Below are 23,877 nucleotides of genomic sequence, written 5' to 3'. Positions count from 1 at the left end.
ATTGTTCAAAATACAGAGAAACTTGCAAGTATAAACTAGGGTTTCTACTTACTGATCTTTCTACTATATAAAACTTCCTCTAATACAGATTTAGAATACTCTGTCCTACTTTCTAAGAAGATAATTTTTTCTGTGTTGATGTGAAGATTGTACAAAAGGATTACGAAATCACAGAGGTACATCTTGTATCCTCATGCACGCCTTTGTTCACGGATCCATGGCTCCATTCCTCCCTCCTACCCACCTCCACAGATGTAGATTAGCTATAGAATTTACTGCTTTCCACTGCCATCTGGTTACCCGCATGGCTTATCAACCAGATGGTGAATTTTATGAAGAGGAGCTTGTTTTCTTTAAACTCTCCCATCTAGCACAACACCTAGCACAGAGGAGGTACCAGATAAGCACTGAAAGAAGAAAGGAGACTGGGGAGGGGGATGTAAGTGAACGTGGAAGGAGACAGGCTGGACAGCAGCAAAGGAAAACTTGGGGGATATAGTGTTAAGCATATTTAGAGAAACTACTGTTTCCCTCCAGTGATCACAATTATGATGACAGATAATCAATAAGAATCATGCAGATTAGGGTGAAATTTCTCCCAGTACAGCACTTATCTATCTATGTTTGAGCCGGCAAAGGCTCAGGGACTGTCCTGCTGCTTGTCTAATTCTGTCATTTATCTTGGTGAGCTACAGAGACTGTTGCAGATTCTGGGACTCCAGGCCCATGAGCACCGCATGCAAAGCTTGTCAAACAATCACCGAGGCCCAGTATCATCACTTGAGTTTATCTCGTTTTGCACTTTCAATCTCAACATAAACACCATGTAAAAACAGGACTAGCATAGACCTGTTGTTATTTTAATTTTTGCGTTTCCCATCACAAAATGGGTGACAAGTAAATACAAACAAAAAGAGTTCAAGAAGATGGCATTTTAAAGTGGTTTTGATCAATATGGATAGTCGAGACAATAAAAAAATCCTGAGCCAATCTAGATGATCTATTTTTTAATTAGGTTTATAACTGTAAGCCCCTCTCCTCCAACTTGCAGTTATGCAGTCTCACATGATGAAGCCTTAGGTAATGATAACTTCCATTTGTAACCTAAGATAACTTTGAAGAGAAAACGGGCAATATTAAGCTGAACTTATGGCAAGTTTGTGCAATTTAGTGGCAAAATCAGATGTATTATTTTTGCTACGGTTGAAAAGAAACCAAACAAAAACTGAATTGTTGATTTTATGTGGAGAAAGTGCACTGAATACTTTAGAGCTACTAGTATACTGAAGTATAGTAAGAGCTAAGAATACCTGCCAAAACTCATGTCTAAGGATCTGAACTTATTTAGATCCCACAGAGCTGATCCACGCCCAAATTCCTGCCAGGAGTTTCACGGTTCTATTGCAAAGTAACAAGATAAGAACAAGGGTCTTCACAATTCACTCTGGTTACAGGGATACTGTGAAAATGGGATTTCTACACATGTGTAGGAAAAACAAACTGCCATTGTTTTCTTCCAAGATAGGTGCCAACTTTAGGTAATCTACATATTGAGAGGGCACTTTTGCTGGTTTTCCCCTCCAAAATCTATAAAATGTGAACTTTACCACGATGAGTAGGCTTTTCCCTAACCAAGTAATAAATATTTGGGCTTCCTTATTGTCTTTGTGTCTATCTAATGTAAATCTGCCTAGTTATGGAATCTAATTCCTACCTCATTTTTTTAAACACAACCTCTTTTCAGGAGGAACATTCCTTTTCTGGAACACCGAACCCAGCTTTAGTTATCAGTAGACAGAGTATCTCTTGGTGAGAGATACTGCTGAGGTGTAATTGGCTGCATCAAGAATGCTCACCAACACGTTCCAGCAAGCTGACCTGAAAGCTGAGTGGATCCCACACGGAATGTCTACACATCTGATGCTGACTGAGGTAATAGGAATAAATTCTCCCCGAATAAGCAGGGAAGAAAGGGGAGTAACAGGGAAGACAAGAGTGATGTTCACAGCTAGAGAAGCCGACTGTGGAAGAGGCACGGAGCACGCATTTCAGGGAAAGTAATGGCCCGGAGCGCAGCAATCGCTGGCAGCCCATTATGGTTAGGAGAGATGAAAACCACTTAACGCCTGGAACAGAGGCCGGGTGGTTTGCAGACACATTTTTTGTCAGCTCGTTGGAGGACATTAGGTGAGAAATGCCAAGGTGAGGAAAAGGCTGGACTTAGAAAAGTGCAGTGCAATTCAATGAGATAGATGGCTGTGAATTAACAGTCAGTTCAGGGGAGACAGGAGGGACTCCACCATATTCTCCCTATAACAGGACAAGGAGACAGGCATGATGGCAACTAAGAAACACTCTTAGGGAAAGGCGCGCTATTGTTCTTTAAAACAGAACTCCATTCGGCATGTTGACTATCTATATACACTGAGTGGCCAGATTATTATGATCGCTGAACGCATAATAATCTGGCCACTCAGTGTGTATATATATATTAGAGGCCCGGTGCATGAATTCGTGTATGGGTGGGGTCCGGCCAGCCTGGCCAGGGGAAGGCGACATGGGCAGTTGGCCGGCCTGCCTGCTGGTCTAACTCCTGGTTGAGGGGACAATTTGCATATTAGCCTTTTATTACATAGGATATACACTGAGTGGCCAGATTATTATGCATTCAGAGATCATAATAATCTGGCCACTCAGTGTATGTAAAAGCCTAAGCAATTGTTACAACCAGTTACTGAACGACTGGTTGCTATGATGCACATTGACCACTAGGGGGCAGATGCTCAATGCTGGAGCTGCCCCCTGGTGGTCAGTGCGTTCCCACAGCCAACCTCCTCTGGCCAACCAACCTCCTGTGGTCCCTCCCCCAGGCCGGCCGGCCCGATTGGCCCCAATTGGGACTGGGCAAGATGGCCCCAATCGCTGGCCAGGCCAAGGGACCTCAGCCGTGCACAAATTCGTGCACCAGGCCTCTAGTCATTAATAACACTGCACTGCATATTTGCAAGATGCTAAGAGAGTAGACCTTAAGACTTCTCATCACAAGAAAAAAAAAATCTGTAACCATGTATGATAATGAGTGCTAACTGGACTTATTGTGGTGATAATTTCACAATGTATACAAATGTTGAATCATTATGTTATACACCTGAAACTAATTTTAGAAGTTAATTATACCTCAATAAAAAAAAAATAATTCCATCAGAGTAATAACTAATGACTCTTTCCTTAAGTCTATACCTTTCCAGTCAAAAGTTTATCAACTCATATCACCAGATAAGAGTGAGAGTTTCATGATAAAGGTCAGATTCTAACACAGCCCAGAAGTCCACGCCCTGGAGATCTTGTGGTGAAGGTTCTACAAACAGTCTTGGTCCCTTCAACAAACTGCTCTACTTTGGTCTTGAGTTATCATGTTGAATAAACCCAATAAATAGACTAAAATAAGGTCACAAGTCATCTTGTGACTTTATTATCCTCAATGTCTTAATGACCAAATGTTATTTATTTATTCATCTCATTGGCCATCAGCTATTACCATGGTCTCCAAATTCAAAGGCCTAAAATATAAATATATATATATATATATATATGTATATATATATGATTTCTCTGGCATTTGAAATCCCTATGTATAAGGAATGAATCATTCACCCACTAACTCTCCATCTCAAATTATCTTACTGCATTTTTTATAAATTTTAGTCATTTAAAGAGTTTTTCTATTTAACCCATTTGCATCCTGAACATTTACTGTGAGCATCTGTATGAAACTCCCAATATACAACAGACAAGAAATAAACACAAACGTGTTTTTCATCCCATACAATCTGCCAAGTGATTGTCTCTGATTAACTAAAAGGGAAATATAGAATATTTCTTGTTATCTAATCAAGGAACCCCACAATTTCAGAGAAAAACAAAAACATTGCCCAAAAGCTTCATATGCATTTGAAATTTAAGTAACCTTAGCGGCATGTATCTTCATAATTTTAAATTGACTTATGAGGATTATTTAGATACAAGCATTCTGAATTATTATGTGAAGACTAAAATGTACAAGAAGGGTGTTTTAAAATTTTTTAAGTTATGTTTACTTCAAAATGTCAACTTCACTGTGGCAACCCCATTTAAAACCAAATTAATGGAAAAATATTTTAGTTGTCTTAAGAAAATGTTACATTCTCATAAAAGTATGATTTCACCTAATCACTACTAATTCTTTCTGAATCAGCTGAATATTATAAAACTGTCCACTGAAAAAGTTTGATGAATTTGTTAGATGTTCATTAAAAATGAATGCAATTAAGTTCTAAATTCTTAGTCATTAACAATGCATAATGGTGACTGCTCTCTGTTTATAAGAAAACGGAGAAAGCTGCGAGAGGAATTTAGTGCACATAGTACTGGCTATGAAGATAATATGCACATAAAACACTTGTGTACTAACACATCTTTTCTTAGTGAAAAAAAAAAAATGCTATGGCTGAGCTAAAAAAGAAAGTTCTAATCCACAACCTAGAAACCTTGACCTTACTCAAATCTTTCTCTTTTCCATAAATGTCCACCATTATTTCTAAAATATAGAGGCATTCAATGAAAACAGTAAATACAACACAGACCACCTTGACTTATATAGATACCCATCAACAAAAACAGATTTTCACCTGTATGTAAGGTGTGTTCAAATGAAAACATAATCCCATGAAATAAAGAGCAAAGATTCTTCCTCGGTCATTCAAAGTTGGAAATTCACTCAGGAATAAACTCATCAGCTTTATTAGGAACAGACGTCTAAAGCTGACAAAGTGCCAATGTATAGATTTCGCAGAAATCTGCGTACAGAAAACGCAGATGCACAGATTTCTTGTCAAAACTTACTCTATGAAGAAAACATTCACCAGTGCTCATCACCACATTGAGAACTTTAGGAAGCCTTTGCAAATATGAAAGTATCAGCCCTGCAGTGCACTAGGCACTGGACCCGATAGGAGCATGTTGAGGGAAAGGCCATTCTCCCGATGGGCCCCTCCGTGCAGAAGGCACTCCAATGAAAAATCCTGCCCAAAGAGAACAGAGCTGTGAAAAATAAAGCTCAGTTTGGCTCCCACTGGGCCACCTAACAAATGCACCACAAACTGCCCACCATTGGCTGAACTAGTATCCCTTCTGACTTCTGTTCATATTCATTTTTAACGGGAAAAAAAAAACACACAATTTTAAAAAGCAAATCTTAAAATATCCATCAAAACCAGACCACCTCTAGAAAGAGTAGGTTTGAGTTGCTCATAATTTAAAGACAATAGAGTGAGAGTTTCATGTTCTCTAACCCCAACGCATGAATGAGCAGTTCTCCGTCCAACCACAGACATTCCCAGTAATCACAAGTGACTGTGAAAGACCGCATGGCCTACCTTTCCCACATAGAGGGGGTCTGAACCCATGTACTCCTCCAACACAAAGAACTGGTTCCACACCCAGCTGCGCTTGGTCCTGGACCTCCCCGACTGGAAGTAGGGCTTTGAGCTGGACCTCGAGAGTTCTGCTTGGCTCATCCCAGAGAAGCACAGGACAAGGGCGATCAGCTGCAGGAAGTGGCAGAACTCCACTTTGCCCAACTTCATCTTTTTTTCTTTTCTTTCTTTTTCCTGTGTAAGAAAAGAGCCTTGACAACAGAAAAGGCACAGTTCCAGTTGGCTTGGCAGCTCTTGCCTCCGGCAGGGTGTCAGCTGGGAGTCCAGAGACGATAATTTGTCGAGTGTCCGGTTGGAGGCGGTCACCACCGCTGAATCGCCTTCGCCAAAGAATGGTGTCAGAGGTTCCTATCGGGACAAAGCGACAACGCGTGTCAGAAACCAGGACACACACCCGGGAACGTGCATTTAGTAACTTCACACTGATTTCCCCAGGATGTCATCATTTGTATAATTGCTAAACTAAAAATTACGAACTTAGATGGAAACTGGCAATCACCGTGGTCCTATGTGGACGTCGCTGAGGCAGAATGATTCCTGTGCCATCATGCAACCTTAAAATTCCGCGCTGCTTCTAAGGCATTCTCTTTGAGCATATGGTTTATTGCACACAAATGGAACCACATCCATTAAAAAAAATCATTTTAATGCTAGCCTTTACTTATTTAACTTTTTTTTTTTTTATATTGCAGGCAGTTTCCTGCGCTGGTATTAGGCTATGAAAGCAAAGCAGGGATTTAGGCGAATGGGAAGGACATATGCTGGTTTAAATCTCTCCCGTGAAACTGTAAAGAGAAATAACAGAGCACGAGGTGCTTCGACGCTGGGTGATTGATTCTGAGTCACAGAACACCAGCTGCTCTGATGTGTTCTGATTTGATTGTGATCAGCTGAAAGCTCAGTCATTTCCAGTTCCCCCTCTTCAAACTCACTGTCACAGATGCTGTGGAGCAGGTTCGGTTATGCTATTTCACTGCAGTTATTCGGGACTCCACATATATTTACTGAACATCTCACAGCTGGGCAGGCACATAGTAGGGCCTTCCCCCCAGACACACTTATGGGATTGAATTATATGGACCATCAGAGGGGTGAGGAAACTCAACTGTATTTGTAAGCCCCGTTCATTGTTGGCATCAGCACAGGGAAAAAAAACAACAAAAAAACCCTCTCGTTCTAAGGTCTACTTTCAGTTACAGAATCCCGATTATGCAAGAGATAAAAAATCAGTTATAAAACAAACTTCCAAAAACACAGATAAATGAGAATTTATGAGAAACTGCTCATGTAAATCACTATGCTGCACTTTGGTTTATTAATTCCTTTGACTATAAATAAGTCAACAATTGGACAGTTACAGTGAAGGATTAACATATGTGTTTTGTTTTGAGAGAGGAGAAAAATACAGTTTTAAGAACATGAAAACAAAAAATAGCTCCCTATGAAGGCAGAAGCTACACTGCCTTTGTACTATACGCTTTTCCGTCTACCTGTTTCTCCTATAACAGCGGTAACTGTTACTCCTGTTAATTTCTGACAGTCCAATACTTATAGAAAATGCCACGTAAGTAGAAAAAAGGTGAGATTTGTTAAACGTGTTGGAATAGCCCACACCACTGGAAGAAATGGACTGCACTGACTTTGAGCTCCATCCGAGAGAACATATTCATGTTAAAATAGCTCTGTAAAGTTTTGAAATTCAAGAAGACACTGTGGAATAATCCAGCTGCTTGCAGAACAGACTTGATGTATACCGAGAACCAGAGAATGATAAACCATTATTGGAGCACGCTGACTGTCGTCTGTGCATTGAACACATCTCCCCAAATCCAGATCTCCCATCTAAGGAGCAACAATGAAATCGGGTCTTTTTAGAAACCACTCTAGAAGGTCAAGTTGTTCTAGACTTAGAATCATAAGAAGTAACTTGGAGTCAGGCACTAATATTCCAATGTAGGCCCCCCAGTGAGGTTGAACGTTCCTTGTAGGGAGGTCTGAGCTAATCCATCTGAGACAGGTTACCTGTAGTTAAAGATGGTGGGTAGGTGCTTAAACTAGGCAATGCACCAGGGGATGGGATGGTCTACAATGAGCCAGGAATTACAGTCAGGAGCTCAGGGTGGTGGCTTTTAGAGGCAACAGCTGTCAGCATGGTGAGAAGCACAGTCATGTGACCTCCCTCATGCTAGGGGCCACCAAGGTTCCTGGGGACAGGGAGGGCTGGATTAGCATTGTGGTGGCAGGACTGAGACTAGATTGTGAAACCTGAGGCCAAAGGACATTTCCAGTTTTCCCCCTCTCCTTCCTCCAGAGTGAATAAATTTTCTCACAAAAACAGGGAAATAAGTACTTTGATCCCAGAGACTATTTTTTTAATTTTCTTGTATTAAAGTAAGTTTATTGTACTATTTTCTAAATAATTACTTCTTGTTGAAAGTATTACATATGTCCCCCTTTTCCCCCATTGACCCCCTCCAGCCTGCTCCCACCCTCCCTGCCCTAGGCCTTCAGTACCATATTGTCTGTGTCCCTGGGTTATGCATATATGCATACAAGGTCTCTGATTGATTACCTCCCACCCACCCTCCCTCCCCCACCTTTCCTCTGAGATTCCGCACTCTGTTCCAGGCTTCCACGTCCCAGGATTCGTTCATCAGTTTATTCTGTCACTTAGATTCCACATGAGTGCGATCACGTGATACTTATCTTTCTCTGACTGACTTATCTCACTTAGCATGATACGCTCCAGGTCCCTCCATGCTGCCTGGGACAATTTTTTAAATGTAATATAGCTACATTATATTATTTGGGCTACTTTATGAATTAAATGAACTTTGACAGCACTGTTTTAGTATGAAATGTATCCAACTTCTAACAAAATAAGTGGCGAATGAACTTTGGGAATTCAAAATTCAGGGAGTTAAGATAACTATACAATGGTAAAGACTGGGCAATGCATTGGATAGAGACAGATTCTGAGTCTTCAGTCAGCTAAACAATCTTGGACAAGTTATTCACAGAATTCTAAGGAAGTAAGTTGAAGAGATAAAGCCTCAGTTTCTCGCTTATAAAACAAAAATGATAATAATGGCATCTACTTCATAACAGGATAAAATAAATAAATCGTGAACAAATCATGAGCATGTCTAGCCCAACCAAAAGCACTAAAAGAATAGCTGTTAGGGTTATTAGTGCCATGATGATATTTTTCAGTTTAATACTAGTTCTGTTAACATTAGTTTGTGGAGTGAGGTTAGTTTTCCTTTAAAAGTTATCTGTGGCTCAGTGTCTGAATGTTGACCCATGAACCAGGAGGTCGGGGTTCGATTCCCCAGTCAGGGCACCTGCCTCGGTTACAGGCTCAATCCCCAGTAGGCAGGCAGCTGATCAATGATTATCTCTCATCACTGATGTTTTTTTTCTCTCCCTCACCTTCTTCATTCCTCTCTCTGAAATCAAGAAAAACATTTTTTAAAAGCTATCTGTAGTAAAATGTTTTAGACAACTCTCACATTGAATGAAAACAGTTGTTAGTTCTTGTCAGTGCCAGAGAATATGGACCATGAACCAAAAAAATCTAGATGGATACAAACAATGGCACCAAAAATCTTTTTTCAAAAAGAATGTAATAGGGAAGCAATTTCTGTAATTCTTACAAGTCAAAGACTGATATTGGAGTTGGAGACATTTATTCCAGCTCACTAGGGATGTTCACTGACAGGAAGAAAACAAACATAATGTGGAGCGGGAATAGGAACACGGCGGTCTTTGTCCTAAAACCCCCACCATTTCTGTAGGACCTTGGATCCCCCTGGCATTTAATTTTCTACATTGGCAAAAGAAGGGAGCTGAACTAAATTATCTTTAAAGTCTGTTTTTTACAGGCCTTACCTTTTACGCTTTTGACAGTTATATAGAATAGATTTTGTTGACATTTTTAAGCTATGAAAATGTGTGCATTGTTAGTAATTAACGATAAAGGGTAGAGGGATTGAAGAAAGTCACAGTAATATAAAAGAAACATTTGGCATATTTATGAAATGTAGCATAGATTTTAACATGAGAGGTTTAACTTCCTCTTCTCCCACGCAACAAGATTATGGATTTATCAAACTGGCTAGAACATCCCAACAAGGCGAGTTATGGAGCATGACATGGGGTACTTTAGTCACAATGTGACATTTGTGAATAAGAGATACCTGAGAATTTTGTGTTTTCCTAGTTAAGCCAAGGGTGCTTAAAGCAGCCAGTATTAACATGAACCTTGATGAAGAGGGATGTCTACCCTGTGTGTCACAGCAGCTAGAACAGAAGCAGACACATAATTGGTAGAAAACAGTTATAGACTGTTTGTTTTCATTATAATTAAATTCATTTTCATTTGTATAAACATGTTTTTACTGAATTTAGAGAGAGAGCAAGGGGAAGGGAGAGAGGGAAATACCAATCAGCTGCCTCCTGCACGCCCCCTACTGAGGATCCAGCCAGCAACCTGGGCATATGCCCTGATTGGGAACAGGACCAGTCACATGGGCCAGAGCTAAATTAACTTTTAGCATGAACACTTAACCACGTGCAACATATAAAGTGCTTGCTAACTCTACCGTGTTTATGAGTCACAATCACTTTGAAAACAATTCCATTATATGTCTCTGTGGGGTATGAAGTATTTGCCAGGCTCTTGAGCCAAATGTTCTTGACCTTTCTTGAAGGTCTGCGAGAATGTACAAGGATACTTTGCCTGGCTTTGTGTACATTACTGGAGGATGGAAATTCTGTTTCATGAGGTAGATAAATGCCTCAATAATACCCTTCATGGAGTGCGCTTATAAAACTGGGAAACTATATGTATGGCTGTGATCCGAGTGGGTGTGTTTCATGAGTGCCTAAGTTTGCCAGGAATATACACCTGAGAGAGCGGGTCGGAAGTCCCCTTTCTCCATCAGGCTTCCCCCAATCCTTCCCTTCCTTTTCAATCTTTACCCGGACATCTGGTTTTCAAGGTAAAGGCCAGTACAGCAGTCCAACCCAAGCCATCTGGGTTGGGATGTCATGAAAGAAATGAGGGGCCCTGAACCAGTATGAGGAACCTCCAGTTATCTGTGTCATCAAACACAAGGAACCAAAACTTGAGACTTCCTATTGCCTTCCCTTCCAGACAGACTTCCTATTGTCCCACAGATGTTAAACACACAAAGGCACCACGCTGTTATGTTTTATATACAAATGAACTTGAGCGCACAATCCATCACAATTGTTGACTTTTTCACAGTGGGTTAAATACTGCCTCCCGAATCCGGGCCAAAACCTGCACCCTCCCTTCTTAGACTTTATCATTCATCTTCCCCCTTCCTTCGGCCTCCTCCCCTGAGTACCATATACAGGTGCCAACAAAGGGCAAGTCACAGCAGAAGCAAGCAAAAACCTCTGCCCCCAAGCTGTGTTGTGTCATCTTGTCTTCAGTGGGCAAGCGTAGGAGAGTGACCCGCTACAGGTCTGGCTACCTGACTAGCTCAGGAAAAAAGCCAGTGCAGAGAAATGATGTATGGTATACAGTTTAGGTAACTTCTACAGATCTGTGTCAACTTCTGGACAGTTACAAATGGGGAGCATTATAACTCTGAGGAGAAAGCCAGGAATAGGTTATATCTGAGGAGAGGAGAATGAATAGGAGCCAACCACAGATGTTTGGGAGAGTCGTAGTGATGGTTACAGGACTAATAATTAATCTTTAATTAAAAAATTATCTGAGTAAGATTTAGAATGTGTTGTCTTTGCTCTGATATTTTAAAGATAAAACTTGTATTTTTTTTCATTTCTAACATTTACTTTTCCCCCAAACAAACAACACATGAAAATCACAATACTGTGATCAGCACAACACAACTTAACCAAGAGAATACAAAATGAAACCTTGCAAAGGAAATTTTAAATGATTGAAGCAAAAAGGAATCCAGAGGGGGTGTGAATCAGTCAGACAGTATTTAACTCAAGATCACTTATTTGACCTGAAATCACTTAATCATGCTACATTTTGCTCTAATTATTTTTGTTCAACTAAGTGGCAACAATTATATCCAAGTACGTAGACAGTTTATTATTCATTTAACCTTAATAGCCAATATTATTTAGCAAAATGAATTCATTATTATAAAATTTCCTTGGATTTTCTGCTCCACTTAACTGTGAAACCACTTTTAAAAATCAGATCAAGTCGCAATAATGCTCTTAAGCGAATGTTTTGTTCATACCTAAAACAATGACTAAAAATTCCTTACCTACAACAAAATTTACTTATGAGTCAGCATACCAATCGTTAATTAGTAAAAGCACAAATTCTCCAGATCCTGTTCCATCTCAAAGGCAACATGCTAAAAACATAACAAGTAGCATAAAATGTATCATATTCAGCCACTCCCATTCATATATAACCATATAAGTAGTTCTCAACACTTGCCTAATTACCAATTAATTTACATATGCTAAACTGCTTTTTAAAAGGCACCCAGTGCTATATGCCTTCTGGAAATAACTTGAGCTTTAAAATACGACTATTAATTATATTAAAATAAAATATATTACTATTTTAGCTTTTGGGACACTTAAAATGGAGTCTGATATTAAATAAAAATGATGGTTTACAGTGTATCTCAGAAAAGACTTTATACCATCACAGTTTCTCTAAATTATGGACAAGAACAGCTCTCATGCTTCAGTGTCTGAAGTTAGCATCAGTAGTGGGCCTTTGACATTGTTTGAAAATATACTAAGTGTATTCAATGCAAACACACTGTTTATCATCTGTTGGTAGTACTGACTTAAGGAAATTTTGTCCTTTTAAAGATAAGTACAGTTTACAATTAGATGGGACATAACAGCCACAAAATAAATTCAATAATATGCATTTTCTAGGAAAACAATGGTAAAAATACTTGAGGACTGTCAGTGTGCTTGACAGAAAGTAATGCATGAGAATTTAAAAAAAAAAAAATCCATAATGGATGACTGCCAGACACCTCCAGAATCTAAGTGATATTCCTCCGGATGTTTGCTGGCTGATCTATAAGACATAATTGTACAAGACTTCACAGTTGTAACAATAGCAAAATCGGGGGGGGGGGGATTTTTCTGTTGGCCTACTGAGAGGAAACTGTCTCGTCCAAGATTGCTTTAAAAAAGCTGGACATTTTGACAAGCAACATGTTTTTAATGAATCCTCATGAAGGGTGAACAATATACTTGCTTCCAAGTGGGACTGATCCCACTTCACAGCAGTGGTTAGAGGACGCTGTAAAGATATCACCACTGCTTTAAGAACAACCTTCCATTTACCGGTTCTTTTGTAGTGTCAGAGAAAAGAAGCCTGTTCTTTTTTAGACATTCCTTGGGTATTCAACGATATTACTTAAAGTCAATGACAAGTCCGCCTCCTGGTTTGTCCAATGTCTTTTTTAAAGACCTTCATTTGTCCTCACCTTCCCCGGGACAGCTGCCACCTGTTACCACTGAGGTCCTCATGTGATTTAGCTCTGTACATAAAGTTAGCGTCCTGCTCTGTAGCAGGGATCATATTTGTTCACTGGCACTTTTACTTCCTTTTAAAGCAGAATCACCAAATGTGTTCGGGGGGACGCAGAAAGGTGAAAAGATATGTTCTCAAGCCCTCCCCTTCGTGAATGAGCAGAGGTGCCACGACAGAGAGAAAATAGTCTAGGACAAGGAGCATGTTAACAGCTGTGGCCACCCTACTTGAAGCTGAGTTATTAAGGGCAGTACCTACAGGATAAAGATGTCATTTCAGTACTGGTTCTCCTGAGGGTTCATGTTACAGAAAACAAACAAAACATAAAGACGTCCCCAATGCACTGCTCCTCATGACTGAAGATCCTGCACATGGTAGAACCACAGATGAATAACATACATGAACTGGAACACATTTTAGAAAAACCCAAGGCAGGCTTGTCTTCTTTATGAAGGACAAAATCAAAATCTACAGAATCCAGCGCAATGCCCAAGGTCACACAGCTAGTTACTGATGGGACTGGGCATGACTAGATGCTACGGGTAATTTAAAGGGGCTATTAAGTATTTCTCACTCTGATAATGAAGTGCTTTTTAATTTATTATCTTTGGAATGTGTCAGCTTCTCCAAAAGCCAAGAAAAGCAGCGTTGATCTCACTGGAATTGTTATATGGCCATGAGTTTGAATTTTCAAGGCAGGAAATCATCAGGATTTTCCATCCAACAGGGTCAGGAGGGCAGAAGAAGAAGAGAGTGACAGGACCTGTTGTTTAGGATTGTAGGTCCAGGTGGAGCAAAAAAAAAAAAAGAAAGAAAAGAAAAGAAGAAAAAGGAGGGTGAGGAGTATCCAGCTTTAAAATTGCCTCCCCGCTTTTAAACAGCCCTGGTGATTACAAAATAATTTTTTGATTCCTCCTATACTGTGACACTACAGTAGTAAACTATTTCCACTGAAATTTGAACAACGGCTCATTGAACGTTTTAGAAATAGGATACCAACTCGGGGGAATACGTTAGAATGTAAGAATGTACAGGTTTGATTATTTGGTTGTTGCTGCAAATCTTGAATAGTAGATGAATCTGTCCCTAATGTACCCATTATAATCATTCCAGACTTAGCACTGCCACCTGCAGCATCCCGTACAGAAATATACTACCATTTAAATGGTTTCATCTGTATGCATTAAAAGTTTAGCATTAACTTCAATAATTTAAACATTGATGAAACAGCCCTCTTCCTTTTTGCAAAAAGGCATATATATATATATATATATATATATATATATATATATTACATTTTAATTAGTGAAGCTGGGGCTGTCATGTGTGACTTCTCACATAAAGAAACTATGATCAAGTCCATTAGCTCACAGGTCAGACAGCATTACAACCACAAACCACAACCTCCCACCGTTCACTGGCCTAAATACACAGGCAGGGGCCCTGGAAATGAACCACACAGCCTGCAGTGTGCCTCTGGTTATCAGACGCTGTGTGAAAACTTCGCTAACTGGATTATAGAGTCAATTTCAACTAAGCACAAATAACCTGTGTGGTGGGTAAAAGTAATAAAAGAGAAAGGGGAATCATAGTTTATAGTTAACTAGAAGCAGCCTATGCCAATTAAAAAAGAAAAAGTGATAAAGCACAGCCCTTCTGAGATCCTTATATAATAACAAAGTGGCAGAATTATATGTGAAGGGTTTTCCTTGATACTCTTACAACATATCTTAGCTGTATCAACTTTAATTTTTCATTTACCCTTGCATTTACACTGAGCCAGGTAGGGTTTATGTGACTTCACTGAAAGGCACCATGTCTCAATAAACACTCTGCAAAACAGCCAGAGAGAAATTCTACCAGAACAGAAGCCCATAGCGTAATCTGAAGTGAATGTGCAGACAGATGTCTGCATATTCATTTGCACTGATCGTTTGCTCAGTGAGGATTCTTGCAGAAGTTCAAGGGGGATTGATGTTGGCTGGGTATCTTCCTGCAAAACCAACAAATTCCCAGAGGAGGCACCCGAGGACCGCTGCTTACAGCTAGATCCGCTGTGCCTGCCAGAGGCTGAGATGGTCACACAGGACTCTGATCACATGTCTTCCTTCCTTGTCCTCAGCCCCCCTGTGTCACCCCATTTAAAAGCAACCGATTCCTTCACGCCAAGGACTCACTTTGCCATCAAATAACGTGTATTCATTATTTTAGAAGTTTCTGAAATTCCCAATTAAGCTAAGGCTTTGGAAGCCTTCTGAGCAAGTGAAAAAAAAAAAACATTTTTGTGTGTGAGAACCATGATGTGATACAAACCACTAATGCAATAAACACAACACTTGACAAAATCCAGGAAGGTTGAAATCACTCAGGCATACACATTCACAACACTAAACAATTTATGGGTTCAGCGCTTTAGAAACGATTTCTAAAAAAATCTAAGATAGCATGTGACTGGACACACAGATGTATTCACGTCCTCAAATCAGGAAACATTCTGAGAAGTTTACAGCAGCTCTGCCCTCAAAAAAAGAAGAAGAAGAAAAGCCACAAAAATAAGCACACAAAAAAAGAAAACAACAAAACCCTCAAGTGCTGAATGATAGGGAGACCAGCAAAGACATTACCCCTGAGGAGACATAGTGGTTTGATTTTTAGAACCAGGAAGGCTGAACCGCGGCCAGCTCAGGATGCTCTCCACCCTCTCTTCTGCATTGGACAAGAAAAACTAGAGTCAATTCAAGGGTAAACTGCAGTCATATAGATGCTCTACAGTTCCCCTTCTATAAGATAGGGAAAAGCTCTGTGCCATTAAATCAATAAAAGTAGGCTTAAGAAGAGTTGTGAGCCTGTCAGCTGATTGTTAACACAATCCTAACGACCTACAGCAGCCCTTAATTACAATAATATCTCACGCTGGGAGTGCACAATGCCCTTTTATTAAAGCTGCAGCCTCCCTGGCTTTGAGCAGGGTGCTGGTCTGCACTATTGATTATTGTTCCCTTTATTTTTCCTCTCACAGACAGACTTTCAGCTAGCTGGACCAGATAAAGACTATTAACGCTGGATGCCACCTAATTGCTCCTGCCACTCCGTTCCCTGTTAAACACTCACCCATAAGTAAGATTCCCACAAAGTTGCCAGTGTGACTACCTGCCTCAATTCTTCTGAATTTTAATTCACACTGTTCCAAGTAGCCCTAAAGAGGAAGAAAGTGCTTCTCAACGTATTTCCCCTTTATATATGTAACAAGAAAGAGCTCGGGTAAATATAAAGTCTAGTTCCTTGGGAAAGTAATTTTTTTTTGTGAGTGACTGAAAGCTTCCAATGTAATTATCTTCTCCCTTAGTTCTCCTGCCCCCCACCCCCACTAACTTGTCTTTATGAAGACACACTTAAAAACTATTTAGATGTTGCTGGCAGTGTATCAATGAAAACTTTCCTTTAAAAAAAAGGAGGGGGCTGCTACTACTCCCCTAAACTCTTTTAAAATACACTTTTTTGTGTGATGTTAATCTGATTTTTAAAGTGCATAGTTGTCAGTTAGCAAGAGCCACATAGTCTCCAGTTACTTACATTTTTCTACCCGCCCCCGCCAAAGTTCTGTTTATGTACTTCTGCATTAAAAATGATCTGAACACCTATCTGGTTCCAGTGAATATGAGAGTGCGTCCAATTTAAAGATCCTTCATTTAACAAATTATCTAATAAAGAGAAGCTTTTTTTTTTTTTTTTTTTTCAAAATAAAAGGCGTTTCAAGTCTATCCAAGCTCGAATTTGCAGAACTGGTAAGCTCTGAGACACCTAATCGTTGAGGCTTTCTTCACAGGCTCCCATTTGCCCACAACTGGATGAACTCATTACTAATCTTTACTCACCTGGACAGTATCTAAGAAATCCTTAAGGTTAACGATCTAAACGTGCAGCCAACACAGACAATAGGCTCTTTCTCATTAATCCACGCTGAGAGGTCGAATACCAGCAACTAGCAGCATGGAGCAGGTGCACCCACGGGGAAGTCCACCCCGCATTCGGAGCGGCAGGAGGGCGCCCTTTCCCCAAGGCACCCCCAAGGAACAGCGGGGCGGAGGGGAAGCAGGACGCCCTGCAGATACACAGCAGCAGCAGAATACTAATTACCGCAAAAAGCAAAGCACTCTTAGATGAGTTCCACCTTCACGGAAGGTAAAAGGAGTTCAGCACGGATGCAGAAGGACCCCAACACACGCAGACGCACACCCGCTTCTAGTCTCAGACCGCTGCTGCCGTGCAGCCTGGCGGCCCCGGCAGCGCAGACTTTTGCCCCCATCCATCCCAGGCCAAAGGGGACCCGCTGGTTTCCTCTTGGAGAAGAGCGGTCCAGGCCGTGTTTATCGCTTCATCCGGAGCGCGCAGGGGTCTGAGCTCACCCTGAACTCAAGAACTGCGTCGTCCCTAGTGTCGGGCATCACCAGCTCTCCGGGCCGAGCGCCCTCAGCTCAAACTGCACGCCCGTCCTGCCTGGGTGCGCAAGTCCCATGGCCACACAGCAGTAACTTGGGGACACCGGAGAAACTCTATGCGGATCCCCCCGCCCGCTTTCCGCTCACTGCGGAGTCGAGCTTCCAAATGCCCACAACGTGCTTCTGCCCAGCAGAGCCGTCCCAGCCCCCAGCAGCCAGTCACACTCACCTGGGGCCCCGCCGCCCTCCCCGAAGCATCCGGCACTTGCCACCCACGCCGCCCGGGTGTTTGCATCCGAAAGGGCGCGCGCTCAGCGACCCGGCGCCCGCGGGCGCTCCGGGACCCAGTGCGCGCAGCTTGGCGCGTCGGGCGGACTGGCGGCGCCCGCTCGGCACACGCTGCGTCCTGGCGGACGCGGGCGTCTGCTCCAATCACAGCCCTCTCCGTGGGGCGCGGGCTCAGGGCCCTGGCCCGGGCGGCCCGCGCGTCTGGCCGGCCTCCTCCGCTTGCTCCGAGGGGCCCCGCGGGCTCCCCCGGGCGGCTGGGACACCAGGTCCGGAGCAGCGGGAGCGCGCGTCCGAAGAAAGGGAGAGGGGTGGGCGTCGGAGATCAAGGAGGGCGCGGGGGTAAGGAGCGGAGCAGGCGATTGTGGTCCGCGTTGGTCACCTGCTGTCAGCGCCTAGCGCGGCCAGCCCGGGGAGCCACTGAGACTTGGGCACCTACCGGAGACACAGTGAGGGTTGTTGGAAAGGCAGCCGCTCCGCCGCCAGGCGCGCACACACACGCGCGCAGACACGCGCGCCCCTCCTCCAGCGCCCTCCAGACAGATGGAGTCCTTCGCAGGAAAATCCAGAGGAGCTGGGGGAAAGTAGGAGGGGCCGCAGCCCATCCATTACTCAGCGAGGTATTTGCATCTGAAAGCGCGCAGCTAGAGGGGAGTTTTGAGAATTGTTACTAGCACCTTCCCCTCTCCCCCTCCTCTCCTCCCCAAGCTGTCCTGGAAGCCGTGATCAATTGAACTCCTGAGGCAAGAAGGCAAAGTCATAAAACTAATCAGAACTTACAGTTTTGTTGCGTGATAGTTTTGCCCTTTCAATCTCGTCGGACTGCCCCTAGTTCTACTCTCTTTACTTGCAGAAAATTTCCTCCCCTGCTAGGTTCTCTAATGCTGAACTTCCGAGGTGTACTATTTACGCACCGGTGGGATAGAGACCCCGGGCCAGGTGGAGAAGGGGATCCAGTCATTTATTTGGAGCATGCTGCAGCCGGTGGGGTTAAGCACGCTTTGCTTTCCTCTGTCTGCCCGGGTGCATGATTTCACCTGGTGACCAGGTGTTCTGTTGTAGGGGTTAGGAAGATGAGTAGATCACTGCTAAATACGTTATTTTTTTCTCATTCAGCCAATGGAATTCGCTCTGCTTCTTATCCATCCTTAACAGTGAGTCTTCAGATACCTGCTATATGAGCATAGGATTCCAGTCTGCTTTCGCCTTCACTCAAGCACACTTTTGCTCTCCCCTTCCTGTCCATTTAGCTTGCATTCTTCCTCTCAACTAGTTGGTATTTAAAACTGAGTTATATACTAATAATTCAGCAGCAGACTTTTTTTTTTTTTGAGCTTCTGTTAAGTTCCGGATACCATGCTTCTCTGTGTACTTAACAATGCCTCAATTTTAAAGTTATATCACCAACTCCAGGCCTGCTTGGATGGTTGCTTCATAGTCCACGTCCACTTCCACTCAACCATCAGTCATCACCCCAAGTCAGAATGTTTAGAACAGACCTGATAATCTCTCCTTAGACATCACCCAGGATTTCACACTATACTTCTCTGAGACACCATCATTCTTCCTGTATCCAGATATTGAATCTTGGCTTCATCATTGAGGCCTTTCATGTGGTTTTCCTCTGTTAAAAACCCTCATTTTTTTCTAATATGCAATCTGTAACTTTACATTTGTCTTGCTTTGTCTAATAAAATTTTCTAGGCTGGGATCTATTTTTACAATTGTTCTGGACTAGAAGCTTCTGGAAGGCAAAGATTGATATACAGTATGATCAAGATGCAACACATGTTCGGCCCACAGTAAATATTTGTGAAAGAAGTGAATGTTCATACCCCAGTCAGCAATAACATAACTGAACATACCAACCTTTTGTAACCTGCTCATTGGTGGCCTGGCCTTTCCTCAATAAGAAATGGCTTGTGATCAGAAGTCACAGCCATTGGTACTCTCCCATGTTCATTTACTGGTAACTAGCTTTAAAAAAATAAATAAATAAATAAATAAAACCCAAAGGACATCACATCAAAAAGGGGAAAAATTTGGAGACTACTTATTTAAACGTTTGTTGGTTATACTTTTCCTCAAATTTTCCACAATGTTTCCTCTTCTCATCATATGTTTCTGCATAAATGTGGATTCCCAGTGAGTGTGGGCTTCTATCTTGAACCAGGTATTCCCATGCTGACTGCCTTCCTTGAAAAACATTTTTTTTTTTCATTAAACCACAACCTTTACATATATTCTAGAAGGTTTAGGTCCTATCCGCCAGGAGAGCATAGGTAGAAGGCAAGGGGAAGAGGGCAGATGAGTCAGACAGTAACTGGTGGACACACCTTTGTCTGGGGAGGTCACCGATGGTCTCTCTCTGAGAAGATGGCACTTACCCTGAGATATGATGATGGAAATGAGCTGGGCCTGTGAGGATCTGAAGGAAAAATGACCTGGGCAGAATGAACAAGGGCAAATGTCTGCAGAAGGAAAGAGTTGAGTGTGTTTGAGAAACACGGAGTCCTTCATGGGGGGAGGTCAAGATGGATGGTGCAGGAGTGGTGGACAACGGACAGATCCTGCAGGCCTCTAGGTCTGGAAGGTGTTTGTACTTTATTCCTAGGAGAAAGCCCACATTAGGAACAACAAATTAAAAGCAGCTCCACGTGATGAGGTATGTGTGATTAGATCCTTTCTCCTCTCCCCTACTTTCCCTACAATTTTGGTTGATTAGAAAACCTAGTCTTCTGAGAAACACAAATAAAAATTACTGTACTACATAAACCCCAGGGTACTACCAAATGTTTGAGATTCCACGAAATGCAAATGCAAATTATGACAGCATATGCTTACTTATGAAATTTCATAATATTTCCGTATAGTTTTTAAATTTGTCTTAGTATTTCTACTCTTATATATAACACTCTTACCAGAATCCCCTCAGCTGAAGGTTTTGGTTCATCAGTGTCATAAGCTACTGTTGCAGATTTGATGAATGCCCCCTTTCTTTCCTACTTAAAAAAAAAAACAACAACCTCCATCGGATGTATTTTTACTCTTGATTAAACTAATAAAAGCAGCTGTAGCAGCACTATATTTTGAAGACAGAGGAATCAGAAACGGTAGAACTCTGTCATGGTTTCTGTCAGTGTGGAAGGTTATTTCCCTACATTGTTGTATCTACCAAAGCAGACTGAGTGCAAGTAAGAAGTTTCTGATGACCTTGCTGGTTAGATTATATTCATATTAGAGGCCCGTTGCACGAAATTCATGCAAGAGTAGGCCTTCCTCCCCCAGGCTGCTGGCACTGTCTTCCCTCTGGCACCTGGGACCCGGGCTTCCCTCACAGCTGTCCGGTCTAATTAGCATATTATGCTTTGATTATTATAGATGCCTTCTTAATCCAAAACCAGAGATGGGGACTGGGCTTTTGGCAGCTAAGGGCCCAAGAGAAGTAACCATTGAGAACTAAGTCATTCTAGATATTCTGAGGATCCCTGGGTGGGAAAACAGAGATGTGGCAGAAAGTGCTTACACAAGGCAAGCACTCAGAAAATTTATAGTTTCTTGTAAATGTCTCTCTCAACATAAAATTGTAATAATCATAAGAACATATCTTTTCATTATGTTATGCTTAGCATTTTCCTGAGGATGTCTACATTCTCCAAATTATTTTATCTAATTAGGTATGCTTCCATCTTGCAGAAAAGAAAGGATTTAGATTTCCAGTTGCCAGTCACTAACTTGGTAAATATTAACTGAGTCCCTGTGGTTTGATCCTTAGACTAAGAGGCGGGAAAACGAGGATGAATAAAGTATAGCTCTTGTCTTCAAGAATCTTTTTATTTGTTGGGAGAATAAGGAGGTGGATACATCAGCACACACCATACCCATTGTGATGAGGAGTGGGCAAAATGTCAAGTGTGGGAGCACACAAAAGAGGCCACATGGTGAAAAGTGTTGAATGGGAAGAGAAAATGTGTGGAATGTACCATGAGGATGATGGGGTACCACAAGGAGTTTTATGAAGGGGCATTGCGATCATAACTGCGGTGAATAAAGGAACACCCTGGCGGCCTTTCTTGTTAGCCTTGGTCTGGGAGTGAGGAAAGTTAAGGAAGTTTTTGCAGAAATCCGAGGGAGAAAACTAGCCTGGACTCCAGCTGTGGCACTAATGTAGGAAAATCTCTTGGATGTAAACAGAAAATATAAGTAGATTTAATGATTTCTTGACTACACTTACCAATAATGGATCATAAATGAACACTAATAGAAGACAGACACATGTACCTATGATTAACATCACAGAATCACCCTCTTGTCGTATCCCATGGGTAACTGTGTCCCTCACCGAATAATAGAAGGGAAGACTGCAAAGTCTGAGGAAATACACCCATTTTTCTGCCCAGGATGTTCTCAAAGGCTCGTTTCATGATGCAAAAAAAAAAAAAAAAAAAAGTCCGTTTGTCCAAAAATGAGTACTTACTTGGAGATTATACTTTTCGGTTTAAGGGCCCCGAAGATAGTCACAGAATAAGGACACTCCTGAGACACCACCGAATTGTTTAAAAAATGCAAGGATGTCTAAAGGGGGTCTCAGGAATTCTCTCCTTAGAAGTTTCCCAGGTGAGGAAGAGGGTAACAGGCCTTTCAGGAGCCTCAGTCCTTACGCACACGGACAACAGCACTCAGCAGTCTGGGATGAAGGCATGAGAATCCCCAGAGAAGGTTCTCTGAGATGTTCAGTCTGTGCCGCCCAAGGTGCCACTTCTGCTCTGAGATTCCCAATAGCTTACTCCTCACCTGATGCAAAAGCCACAGAAGGAAATGGGAACCAGATTAGGAACCAAATGACACATAGTGGGTTGGAAAGTGAAGGTGAAGAATTCATTTTTCTCTCATCTAAGCAAAGGAAGTCGTACTGACTCCCAATTCCATTCTCCCCCAGATTCCCAGGCCTTCTCAGGGCTCGAGAGTGTGAGAGACTTTGTGGGTCATTGTTTATCATTTTTAAGAAGAAATAGAATTTTTTGCTGCAGCATGTCAAATTTCTCAACATGGGTATTAAATGACAAAGCAAGGGAACATTTACTTATTTAAATAGCAGATGATACTACTGGTGTGCAACTGTATCTCTGGATTTAGGATAGTTGCAACAGAAATGACTTTTTTAAAAGCAGCTCAAATCAAAATTGTCAGGAATAACATAGTATAGCGAGATCTGTGCTATCTCTTGACCATAAAAGCCTTCTTAACCCTTCAGTGGGAAAAACAGTAATGCAAATTTCTGCTACACATTGCTCTGTCACGCTGCCATAAGCACAGAACCTTTCAAAAAGTAGATTTTTACAATAAACTCATTTCAAAGGTATTTGTTGAGTGTGCTGTGTACCAGGTTTAATGGCACACATTGCAGGAGCTACAAAGGAGAGAAAGGCCAAGGCCACGGGGAATATTCCAGGCACACACATAACTATAAAAAGGAAAGGGATAAGGCTAAATTCAGTAAGAGAACAGGGAGCAGTGTGATGTGATGCGGCACTGGAAGGAGGAAGATGACACTTGCTATTGGAGAATCCAAAAACCATAAACCAACTTGATATTTCACTTGGGTCTTGGACATGAAGGGAGACACAAGGCTATGGAGAGAATATCTCAAGATCTCTAAACAATCTCCAAAGGGCAATGGGATTTAACAGGGGAATTGTTTTTCCAGATAAAATTAGATTTTTATACATAATCCTCTACTCCCCTAGACAGAAAAAAGGCTCCCTAGGCATGCCTTCTCTTGTTCCACTTATATCTGGGCCACTGTTTCTCTGCCTGTGTCCACTGGGCTTCACTCCATAGTGCTAACCTGATTGCTCCCTGCGTGTAGATGCAGAGAGCTGGCTGGCCCTGGGTTCTGCAGGGTTTATAGCTGGTGCCACTTAATTCTACTAGTGCTCTTCTCACACATAAAATGTGGATGTAGGAATGGCCTTGTTTCCAGCAGCTGCTTGGAGCCAGCCTATAGCTCTCCGGAGTACGTGACTTTCAGGCTAATCTCATATCCAGAAGGAAAATCCGGAGGGAAAACTAGTGGAGGAAACTGTATACCTTATGAAGAAAGACTTGATGAGAGGAGCCAGTTTCTCCAAAGGTGAATTTTTAGGAAGGTGAGCAT

The 23,877-nt window shown here is 41.9% G+C and overlaps 1 protein-coding gene across 1 annotated transcript in view; it reads right to left on the bottom strand.

Moving 5' to 3' along the window:
* The window catches only part of CDH7 (cadherin 7), a 105,268-nt gene extending 99,644 nt beyond the window's left edge, over positions 1–5,624 (bottom strand). Inside the window, exon 1 of the mRNA XM_008160580.3 lies at positions 5,415–5,624. Coding sequence (XP_008158802.3) covers positions 5,415–5,624 — 210 coding nt within the window. The remainder of the gene's footprint in view (positions 1–5,414) is intronic.
* Between the last annotated feature and the right edge of the window lie 18,253 nt (positions 5,625–23,877).

Source organism: Eptesicus fuscus, chromosome 12 (assembly GCF_027574615.1).
Source record: "Eptesicus fuscus isolate TK198812 chromosome 12, DD_ASM_mEF_20220401, whole genome shotgun sequence".
In the NCBI taxonomy this organism is placed as follows: Eukaryota; Metazoa; Chordata; class Mammalia; order Chiroptera; family Vespertilionidae; genus Eptesicus; species Eptesicus fuscus.
This window is presented reverse-complemented; position numbering and strand designations above follow the sequence as displayed.